At 47.1% G+C, this 11,590-nt stretch overlaps 1 protein-coding gene across 1 annotated transcript in view; it reads right to left on the reverse strand.

Moving 5' to 3' along the window:
* Positions 1-11,590, reverse strand: part of Nuak1 (NUAK family kinase 1) — a 70,724-nt gene that overhangs the window by 36,288 nt on the left and 22,846 nt on the right. Inside the window, exon 2 of the mRNA XM_021174448.2 lies at positions 3,876-3,996. Within this exon, the coding sequence (XP_021030107.1) occupies positions 3,876-3,996 (121 nt within the window). The remainder of the gene's footprint in view (positions 1-3,875; positions 3,997-11,590) is intronic.

The raw sequence follows: 11,590 nt of genomic DNA on the forward strand, positions 1-11,590 counted from the left end.
GCCTCCAGAAAGACATGCTTAAAAGGAATTAAGTTTAAGATCTGGCTAGTAGCCGAGCTGGTTCACTGAAGATACCATTTACTGAAGTTAGCCTTTCATGGACCTGCGTGTAAACAGCTTAGAAACCACTTGGCCAGTGAGCCCACAGGGATGGCCCACAAGCTTCTTCTCAAGGTTATGGGCAGAAATGTCGAACATACCCACCTGCGTTCCCTTCTCCTGCAAAGCCCAGCTGTCCCAAGGGCTTAGACCCTGCTCCATGCAGGACTCATCTCAAAAATCGGTGGTCAAAATTCACTCATTCACCTTGCATATTTCCCATCTCCCCTTCTTGCATGCCACCTCTTAGAAAGAGTGGAGCTGGCATCCTTTGCTCTTGTATTTTAAGGGTGATGAGGCCTGAGGCACAGTGGGTATTTTAGCACGCCATTTTCCTCTGGGACTATACCACTCTAATATAACCATTAGTGCCAAACAAGATATTCCTTCCCTCAGGAGAACCCAAAGTTCACTAAACAGGGCTAGGCACCATATTGTTTTATCATGCTGAAGCCAGTGGCATTGGTGGGTCTCTATGTGTGTTTGTCTGTGTGCATGTACACCTTGACATAGATACACACACACAGACACAGGCACATGCAAATGTGTGCTTAGGATAATTCTAAAGGTCCTTATTGAAGAAGAAACTGTAAATAGTGTCTTCCTAGTGCCAATTGGCTTGGCTAGTGCCCAAATGACCACTTAGGTGATCCACTAAGCAAATGAACACACATCCACACACAGCACAGGCTCCTGGTTGGCCTGTCATCTTTCAGTTTCCAGAGAAGATACCTCTCTGTCTGGGCATGGTAGAAGACTGGCACACAATCTCCCAGATGTGCAATCCCTCACCTCTGTCCCCAGCTGCCACCACTCTCCTCTGCCCAACTTCAGGCCTGAAGGGGTAGCAAGGTCAAGAAAGAAAAGGCCAGTTGAAGTGGCCACAGAGACAGCAGGGCAAAGCACGAGGGCAGAAAGAGACAATGCCAAAAGAAAAAAAATACAGTCGGGGGGCCAGTGTTGGGACCACCAATCAGCTGCGTAATGGCTAGATTGTGTCCCCTGCTCAAAACTCAGGTTGAAGTCCTAAGGTGCTCTGTACATCAAGACACGGTTCCATCTAAATGTCCTCCCAGAGATAAGTAAGTTTCAAAGAGGCCGTTAGCATAGACCCTAATCCAGCTCGGCCAGGAAGTTGGCACTTGCACAGGATACAGGGAAGACTCTTTGAAGACGAGGTGAGAAGATGGCCTTCTACATGCCCAAGGGAGATGCTTGAGACAACCCTCTGAAGGAACCTCACTGCCATCAGCTCGAGCTTCAACTCCCAGTCTTGAGAACTAAAGGAAACAGGGCTTTTCCTTTTCGAAGCCGCAAGCCTGAGGGGTTACATTATGACAGCAGACTAGTGCACCCAGCAAGTTGTTATTACCCTTCCAGGGTCTCAGTGTCCACATCTACACAATGGGAACGCCTGGCTTACCCAGTTCACAGATTTGCAGTGGAGGTCCAAGCAGAAGTCGATGGTCCCCAAGCTTGCTGAGCCTGCAGACTGCCAGGCCCTACCTCTAGTGTATTCTATTCTGTGGTCCCAGATGAGGACCTGACACTCATCTCTACTCATCTCTAAGTGATGCTGAGGTTGCTGACCCAGTCACAGCGCTTCAAAGGCCACTGCAGGAGGAGTGAAAATTTCCATTTAAAAAAAGTCCAGCTGGGTGTGGTGGCGCATGCCTTTAATCCCAGCACTCAGATGCAGAGGCAGAGGCAGGCGGATTTCTGAGTTCAAGGCTAGCCTGGTCTACAAAGTGAGTTCCAGGACAGCCAGGGCTGTACAGAGAAACCCCGTCTCGAAAAACAAAAAACAAAAACAACAACAACAACAAAAGTCCATCCTCAGGCAGTAGAGATGGCTCAGTGGTTAGACATACTGTTCCTGCAGAGGACCCAAGTCTGACCCCGAGCACCCACGTCAGTGGCTCACAGTCACCTGTAACTCCAGCCCCAAGGGATCTGACACCCTCATGTGGCCTCTATGGGCACTGAATTCCTAGGCGTACACCACACAAATAAGAGTCACGTAATTAAGATAAAAAAATTTTAAACCCCATCTCAAAGGATATCAAAAAAAGAAAAAGATTGAGAAGGCAGAAAAGGTATTGACAATGTTGACTTTCAGATGAAAAGTAGCAAAGAGAAAAGAATAATGCAATAGCTTTAAAATAATAATAATAATAATAAAGATAAACTAAAAAAAATCTAGGGCCACCATTTTATTTCCTTTACCTGATACATTTTTATGGATTGGAAATGAAAAGAAAGTTCATTTTTAAAAGAAGTTCGTTTTCCTGACTTAGCCATATATTTAAAAATATTCTGGGGAGGTCAGGGTGATGACACACACCTTTAATCCCAGCCCTCAGGAGGCAGAGACAGTAGGATGTCTGTGAGTTTCAGACAAGTAAGACCCTTTCTTAATCCCCCAATAAACTAATAATAACATATTTACATGAATATATCAACATATTTTTGAATGTATATAACTTTATTCACATATATTTATATATTAGGGAAATATTTGGACATAATAAGTTTAAAAGTAATACTTTTTCATAAGAAAATAATCAGAAATGGATATATAAGTGGAGGTCAATAAAGTCTTATTTATAACAATCAGAAATCTGGAGTAACAGTAATGTTTGGCAAAAAAATAAAAAACTTAGACTCTTAGTGCTGGAGAGATGGCTGAGTGGTTAAGAACACTGGCTACTCTTCTGGAGGTCCTGAGTTCAATTCCCAGCAACCACATGGTGGCTCACAACCATCTGTAATGGGATCTGATGCCCTCTTCTGATGTGTCTGAAAACAGCTACAGCGTACTCATATACATAAAATAAGTAAATAAATCTTTTTAAAGAAAGTTAGACTTCATAAATTATGGTATGCCCCAGTAAATGAAATATTATAAAGCCTTGTAAAATGTCTTTATAGGAAGTCTTTATTGACACAGACATACATGGTATAAAATGAGAAAAGCTAGCAAAAGCCTGAGCAGTATAATTTAACCCTGAATAAAAACCACATATACAGAGAGAGACATTAGTTTGAAAGGAAAAAAAAGAAAATGTTAAGAATTACTTGTCAAACTGTGAGCGATTTCTGGATTTCAATCTCTGCCATAATAGACAGTCACAGCTTATGTAATGTCTTTACAGAATATGAAGAATTACTGCTGTGGGAGGCTCAGACATTCTACTACTTCCTGTAAAGGTCCAAAGCTAAAATGAAATGTCAGCACTTTTACAAGCCTTGCCCTGCCCCGTGCTTTATACACATCAGCTTCAAGTTGGACTCCAATTGGGAAGGCTCAGTAGCCTTCGTTCTCAGCTCCTTCTCCACTCGTCTGTGTTTACTTCCAATTCAAAGAGAGTCACCTGGGGGACCTGTTGACCCCTGCGTGGCTGTCAGGTTTGAGAGCTGAGGCTGGCAATGTGTCCACAGTTACTGGCCACCCAGCAAGCAGCCTTGTTTTTTATATAAGAAACCTGTCTTTCTCGACGACTGGCTTTCAGTAAGACAGGTTACTTAGCAACAGCCAAAGCCAAGAGGGAAGATGGTGGTGGCCAGAGATGTTTTATGACTCAGATGAGCTGCCCTATGTGTATCTGGCTGCATTCAACGTAACCAGATAGGAGATAACACTTGGCTATTTTTATATCATGAAGCAAAATATTTGGCTCCTGCCCAGAAGGACAATTACCTCAAAGTCTTGGCAAGGCCCCTGCGGTATGTGAAGCGGTAACTAATACAGAAGTAGGAGAAAGAGAGTCACTGACCTTCATAAATACTGATGATATGAGGATGGTTGAGGGATGACATGATCTCAATCTCTCGTCTGATGTGAACCATGTCTAGCTCGTCCTTAATTTTGTCCTTACGGATGGATTTTATAGCAACCTATAAAGTCAGGAAATGAAACGTTACTCAGAGGACTAAACAGAAGCAAATCAGCCATTGTTGCTGGGGGTGGAAAATACGTGCAGATGTTGCTTGTTGGCCAAACTGACAACCACCACAACTGCTCCAGAACAACCCCTGCAATGTGTTCCATTTATAAACAGCCCAGGGCTTGGGTCTTCATCTTCTTCCTCATTAAGCAGTGGCAGCAGTTCATTTAGTCTAGGAATCCGATCCATCCTTTAGAGGGAAAGAGGGGGCAAAGTTGAGGTGGCTTCGCAGGGTGATTGTGACTGTGGGAGGTGAAATTGGAAGCATTTAGTTCCTTGTGAGGCTGAGACAATGACTTAAAGAGAAGGAAAAAAATCACTGTGTGGCCAATCCCAGAGCCAGTTCAGCCTTCAGAGCCTCATTCTGAAGACCCAATCTCAGCTCTGCTTACACATTTGCTTAAACTGTGTAAATCCTTCCTCCATCCTCCTCCAGACGTCCCATTACAGGAACATCCCATTACAAAGCATGTAACAGACAATCCTCCAGAGACAAACCAGGACCAAGCAAACAGTGGGACAGCCTCACTCTGGGACCAGCCCATCAATTCCAAAAGCTCCAAGTGCCCATGAATCCCAAGTTGTGAACACCAGGGCCAGTCCACGGACTCCTCAGATGTGAAAAGAAACATCAGCCTGCAACAGGAGCCTAATGAGGAATGGATCTCTCTCTGTTCGCAAACAATGTGGCAAGGGACAAAAAGCAGGGAGCCTACCAACCATCGGCTGCCACACTGTAAGTCTGCTTAGTTCCTTCAATGTGCCCTCCCCTGGCCTATGTCTCTCACATGTGCATCCTATCCTAGGTGAGAGAGAGGCAGCTAGCCCATCCCTCTAGGTAACAATGCACGGTGTTATCTGCAAAAGAACAAGGCCACGCGAGAAGCAGTTTACAACCGACTACATCCTGACAGGTGATATCACAAGGTGGCTCCCAGCCCACCACAGCAGGAATGGACCCACATCCCTGAGCATCTTCAACTCCTGCCCTGCCCAGCTCCCGTCAACTATAAATAGAAACACATCTTCAGGAAAGTATGTCTACCTGAGATCTCACACACACATGCTCACACATACACACACACACACACAAATGCACACACATACATGCACACATCACACCATGCACACATCCACATATTCATGCACACATATACCACACATGCACATACACACACACACAAATAAATGAATAAATAAAAGTATTTTAAAATGGGGGAGCAGAAGCTAAATGATGCTGCCCAAAAACCACATGACCATGATCTCTGATCCCTCTCGCTTCCTGTTCCCATTTGCTGATCAAAAGTGGCTCAGACAAGCACAACTGGAAACCCAATGGAGGCACCCCCCTCTTTAGCTCCTGGGTGGACCCTGGGACTGGTTAAAGGAAACTGCACAGAGAAGAAGGAGCCTTACGGCTCCGGGGCCCCTTGTAACGGCAGTGCCAGGCTCAGAGCTACCCAGGCCCTCGTGACAGCCCCATTCAGTATGCAGCCAGAAGATCCTCCACTGCTACATCAGATGGAAAAGCAGCACTAAGAAGCTTTCTCTTGGCTGAGTGAGACCTGTATCCTGGGAGCTGATTCCTGGATGAAGCAAACACTGAACACACATAGGCCCTGGAGGATGTGGGTGGCTGCTGGGCCAACTTCCACATGCCTTCAAAAACTAAAGATGGGCCAAGGTCAGAAACCACCACCCTCCTCTGAGTACGCAGCACGCTGAGCTTGACCTCAAGGAAGCCCAACTGTCAAATCACGATAGTAACACATTCCTTCATCATCCAGGGTCAGAGATGTAAGGACATTCTAACACATGAGAAAATGAGCCCACTGTCCAGGCCCTGCAAGAGTCCAGCGGCAGGCCAAGAGCCTTGTGGTGCCCCTGGCAAGGCAATGCTTCTAGCCGGGCATGAGAGGGAAGTGCTCGCATTCTCATCAAGCTCCTCTCAGCACTGCAGAAACTCAAAGGGCACCACAATCGTTAAAAACCAGGGTGACTGTCCTTCTAACCGAAGCCTCTCTGGGAATGCACTGCGTCTTCCATTGAAAATGTTGTTCCCATTGCAAATGGGCCGGGTGGGAATACAGGAGAAACGAAAGCCAGGAACCACGGAACAAACGGACTGTAACTGCCAAAGCAGAGGCTGGCCTCCACTGTGGAGATGACCCTTCCAAGGTCAGCCAGCCAACTAGTGGCAAACCAAGAAACAATCACAAGAATCCTGAGAGTCAGCACTCATTAACCGTCTAACTCGCAAGCCAGATACTGGGAGGCGCTCTGTGTGCTGTGATACGGCATCCAGCTCGTGCCAGCCTCTGCTCTGTGCCTTCCCTCTGACTGGCACTGCCACTTCACTCCTTCTAGACCCTCCACTCACTTCAGGACATTAGATGACAACCAAAGTCCTCTTTCTTCTTCTCTTGTTTGCTGCACACCAGGACTATTTATATAGGACCCAGACAACCAAAAGGGACATTTTTAAAAGGTTGTTAAGAACAGAGACCCATAACCACAATCCATAAGTGGGTATCTGCCTCTAGAAGCTGAAGGATAAGCTGGGCCAGTGCACAGATGCTACGAGGTAAAGGATAGAAACATGGCTCGGTGCCCTGGCTAAAACCATCCTCTAGCTGTGTGGCCTTGGGCCGGTTGCATAACCTCTCCATGCCCCAGTTTCTTCATCCATTAGTAAGGAACTAACAGAATCTGCTTCGAGGGCCCCACAAACAAATGCATGGCAGATGCTTAAGACCATGCTTGGGCCAGGTAACTGCTCGGTAAACATTAGCCGCTTTTACTCAGAGTTAGCATCCCGTAAGTAGAACCTTCCTCTCTTCCTTAAAGCAAACTTGAAATTCCTGCTGGTTCCTCAAGACACAGCAAGAGATGTGCTTACACATGGAGATCACATTTGCTTGCCCCAAAGTACAGGCAGGACTAGAGAGAGACTGGTTTTGTAATGTAGTCACCTAAAACTCCTGGTAAGCTCAAAATAGCCGAAGCCATTGTTGCTAGTATAGTTGGTCCCTGCGTCCTTCGAGTCAGACAGGGCAGGAAGGTAAACAACCTGAACCCCAAAAGCAACCCCAGGACCACCCCAACTTTCTTCCTCCAAATCCCCATCAGCTACACAAAGAAATGCAATGCGCCGGCCGTGACCTCAGCCTTCATGACTGCGACTGTTCATTCTTTCTTTTTTTTTTTTTTTTCTTTTTGAACACCTGTCCCTGACTAGGCCACACATGCAGGAGGACACAGTCACCATGCCCTCAAGGCAAGAGGTGGTAGGGAAACACAGGTGAAGAGCAACAATTACAACAAGAAATGATGTCACTCCTCCTGTGTCGAAGCCATCTAAGAACTTATGCAACCTCGTGTGGCACGACAGAGGAAAGCCCCTCTCTCCAGTTTTTTACCTTTCACATCTCTCAGAACTCACAGAGAGAAGGAGAGAATGAATGGAAAGATCACATATCTTAAATTATACATCTTCCCCTACCCCAGATCCACTTCTTTCTAGCACAAGGCTGAGGGTGAGCTTGGGGCAAGAGGCTCAGGTGTGTGTGTGTGTGTGTGTGTGTGTGTGTGTGTGTGTCACACTGCAGCCACGTTCATAAAGGTTGCCGAGTCTAGACAGCACTATGCGATGTGTAAAACAGTCTGCTTTTAAATAAGGTCACCCTATAGTTTAATGTAGAAACCTTATGCAGTAGCAGCAGGCTTGGCCAGGGAGTTGTGAATTCTGCCCTGTGCTGACTGCTGTCAAAGGCACACTCGGCCCAGCCAATTCCCATCTCTTGTTAAACATAACAGACTCAGTCTCCTCTATGAGGTTGGCAGGCTTTCTTTCATTGACTAACCCCCCCCCCTCCATGCCACCTGCTCTGCAGCCTGCGGGCATCCTTTTCCAAGATCCTGTTCAGTGGATGCTGAAATCCTGGTGATAAGTGGGGCAAGGGCAGGAAAAAGAAAGACAGAGGCCGTCTGCTCAGGCTTGTTCCTGGAGGGATGTAGCTTTGAGCAATCCCAGACCCCACAGCTCTCTCTTTCCTCACCTGTAAATGGGGTTGAAGAGCCTGGACATCTGTTCACTGAATGGTATTGTTTACAAAGCAGGCCTGGTTGAAGGATACAGTGATGCAGGTTCTGTCCCATGGTCAAGGAGTCATTAGCACAGCAAGTCATAGCATGGGCTGTTCCCCCTCATCACCTCCCCCACCCTCCTCCATCCTTATACAACAGCAAACACTGGTGGGAAACGTAATACATTTCCAGAGAGACCATGGAAAGAATGCCAGTGTACAGTAGGCCCTGCTCTAGCTCATGGAGGAGACTCTACTCTAACTAAGGTAGTGATGGTCCTCCGGTTTCCCAGTCCCCTCACAGGAATGAGGGGAATGAGTCATGTACTGCCCTATATTGGCCTGCAGATAATATTCTAAAGCAGGACCTCTTAAATATGGCACGCTTGGGCATCTCATTAAAACATAATCTCTGGATCTAGAAGTATGGGGTAGACCTGGGATTCTATATTAGTAGTGAGCTTCTCAGCCACGCAGTGATGCTACCCAAGGGACCATGGGTTTTGGGAGCCTGCTCTGACTGCTTGTCTGTGGTCCTAACACAGTAACATTCATAATAAATAGCTAACATTTTTTTCCTTTTTGCTGTGTTGGAGATTGAACTGGGGCCTGGGGCATACTAAGTAAGCACTTTGAGCCACATGACCCACTCTATTTCACGTATTCTTTTAGATACAGGGTCTCTTTGGCTTGCCAAGACTGGCCTGGAAATAGGTCTATGCTCAAACGGCTCTTAAACTCGTTCTCTGCTAGCCTCAGCCTCCTAGGTGGCTTGGATACCAGTCCATGCCATCAGGCCAAACTCCTGATGGTGTTCCTAGTAAGAGCAATAACAGACATTTAGCACGTGTTCACAGAGAGCCCACAGAACTTATTTCATTTGGTCCTAACTACAACATTATATAGTGAGACGCTGAGCCTCGAGGCTGTGGATACAAGAAGGATGATTATGGCAAGGGTCAAGGATGGTGGTGCCTGTCTTTAATCCCAGTACTCCATAGCAGAGGCAGGAGGATCCCTGTGAGTTCAAGGCCAGCCTCATCTATATAGTGAGTTAGGGAGTTCCCAGGCCAATCAGAGCTATACAGTGACGCGCTTTTCTCAAAACATCGAAACAAACAAAACTAAAGTAACAACAACAAAGTCAGAACATTGACACTGGCAAGTGTTGAAGAATCCAGAGTTTTCAAAGGCCAGTAAGATGGGGCTCCTTGGGAATGAGGAGCTAGGGCTCTGAAGGGAGGGGGTCTGGGGGAGTGAGGCTCCCAGGGACAGGCAGATCAAAAGCATCACTTAGAACAGGAGAGCATCTAATCCCAGCAATGCCAGCTGGCAACCCATCTGCTCTGCCGTTCACAAGGTGTGAGCTCACACCTGCCATGTTCCCATTCCATGTACCACCAAAGGAGCCACAGGATACATAATCAGAGGCAGTGAGCGTGGTCTTCCCTTCTTACCAGGGAGCCCAGGCTCCAAAGCAGGGAAGCAGGCAGCCATGTGGTAGGGCCAGTGTCTGGGACTTTCACCCTGGAGCTCGACAGACTTCTCCATACGGGCCACACACCCGCCAGATTCCCCAGATCACCAGAGGGCCTTGATTCAGAAACCCTGCCTGGATCATGATAATGCCACCCAGAAGCCTATGTTGCAACCCAAACCCTAATCAATTCAGTGACCCTCCACTCTGTGGAGGAGCAACAAGCTGCCAGGATCCAACAGGCCACATAGGGCCCATGCCAGCTCTGCCTCAGGGCAGGTGGCTCCTCAGCCTTCCTTGCTAGCCTGTTTATTCATGTTCCTACATGGATGTTTTTGCAGACAAGGGATAGAGGAAAGCCAAGAACTGGATGTGTGTGCCCTAAGGCAGCCCACCCCTGCAAGAAGTTCTGAGAAATACAGACCTGGTCTCCACCCCGTCTTTCCTAAAACTACCATTAGAAACAAAATAATTCCTTGGATGATTTCAATTTTTCTTCTGCTATGAAAAAACAATGTGGTTTAGCTCCAGATTTTAAACAGTGAAAGTTTTGGGCCAGCTCAGAGCAAATACTGGGGACATCTTTGTCTACTCAGTCACTCTTCCCTGTTCTGTGTCATCCCACCACCACCACCTTCCCCCCCCACCACCACCCTGCAAGGGCTGTGACAAGAAAGTCCATGAAGTACCAATGCTGCAAGAAGAGCTGAGAACTAAGAGACCTCAGGGCAGATCCCCCGGTGTTGGATCAGGGTTTATGAACACAAGCTAGTGGCCATGGCTGACCTGGCAGAAACCAAGAAGGGTTGAAAGGAAGCATGCGGGAAGGTAGCGTTGGGCGATCGTGCCAACTGTGAGTAAGGAGTTGCCCTCGGAAGGGCGGGCAGGCTCTCTGAACCAGTGGTCGGTCTGTCAGGAGATGGGCAGTGGATGCTCCAAATGGAAGAGAGCAAAGCAGGGTTAAAATGCAGTGAGTGGGGCGGGGCGGGGCAGGGGAGGCCTGGTATCTATCACAGGGGTTTGGTTTGTTCTGTGTAAAGGGATTGGCAGGGTGGGCGATGGAGGAGAGGCTTGTTTGAGTTAAGAGTAGGTCTAACTCTGTTTCCTTGGCTGACCTGGAACCCACTGTATCACAGGCTTTATGTCTCGGGTGAGTCTACTATGCTCTGAGACTTAAGAATTGTAATCTTGCTAGACAGTGGTGGCACACAATTTTAATCCCAGCACTCTGGGGGAGGCAGAAGCAGGCAGATCTCTATGAGTCCAAGGCCAGCCCAGGCCACACAGAGAAACCCAGTCTCGGAAAAACAAACAAACAAACAAACAACTGAACCAACAAAAGAATTGTCAGCTTAAGTCACCAACACATTGGCTCTTATTATTCTTTAACTTAAATATGGCACAGTCACATTACATACCAAATAACTGACATAAGCAATGAGCTGCCTGTGTATACAGAGGGCAGTTAAAAGTGAGCCGCTTCCTGCAGGAAGCCCGTGGCTGGATCGTTTACCTCTGGCATATGGAAACCTTGCTGCCAGGAAGCATTTCACTTGCCCTGGCTCAAGGTGAGCCTGTGGGTGACGCAAGGGCCACAGAAGCCAAAGCGGATGGGTGACTTCACGGCCTGCACACAGCCTGGGGCGTTAAATAACCTGCTGGTAACATCAGAGAGGCTCACTCAGACATCCTCAGATACACAAAGGCACTGGAAATGCGAGGCTGGGAGCTGTGCCTAGAATCACCAAACTCCTGTTTATTTTTAGCTCTGCACATTTCTGAAAGCCAAGCAGCACAATTGACTTGTTTTAGTGAATGCGTGTGGTGTGTCTGTTCGTTTATGGGGGTGGGGGAACAAGGGAGAGAGCCGGTATACCTGTGCATGCATGCGCAGCGCAGACCAGAGGTTGCTGTTGTCTTTCTAGGTCACTCTCCAATATATATATATATATATATATATATATATATATATATATATATAT

Source organism: Mus caroli, chromosome 10 (genome assembly GCF_900094665.2).
Source record: "Mus caroli chromosome 10, CAROLI_EIJ_v1.1, whole genome shotgun sequence".
Taxonomy (NCBI): Eukaryota; Metazoa; Chordata; class Mammalia; order Rodentia; family Muridae; genus Mus; species Mus caroli.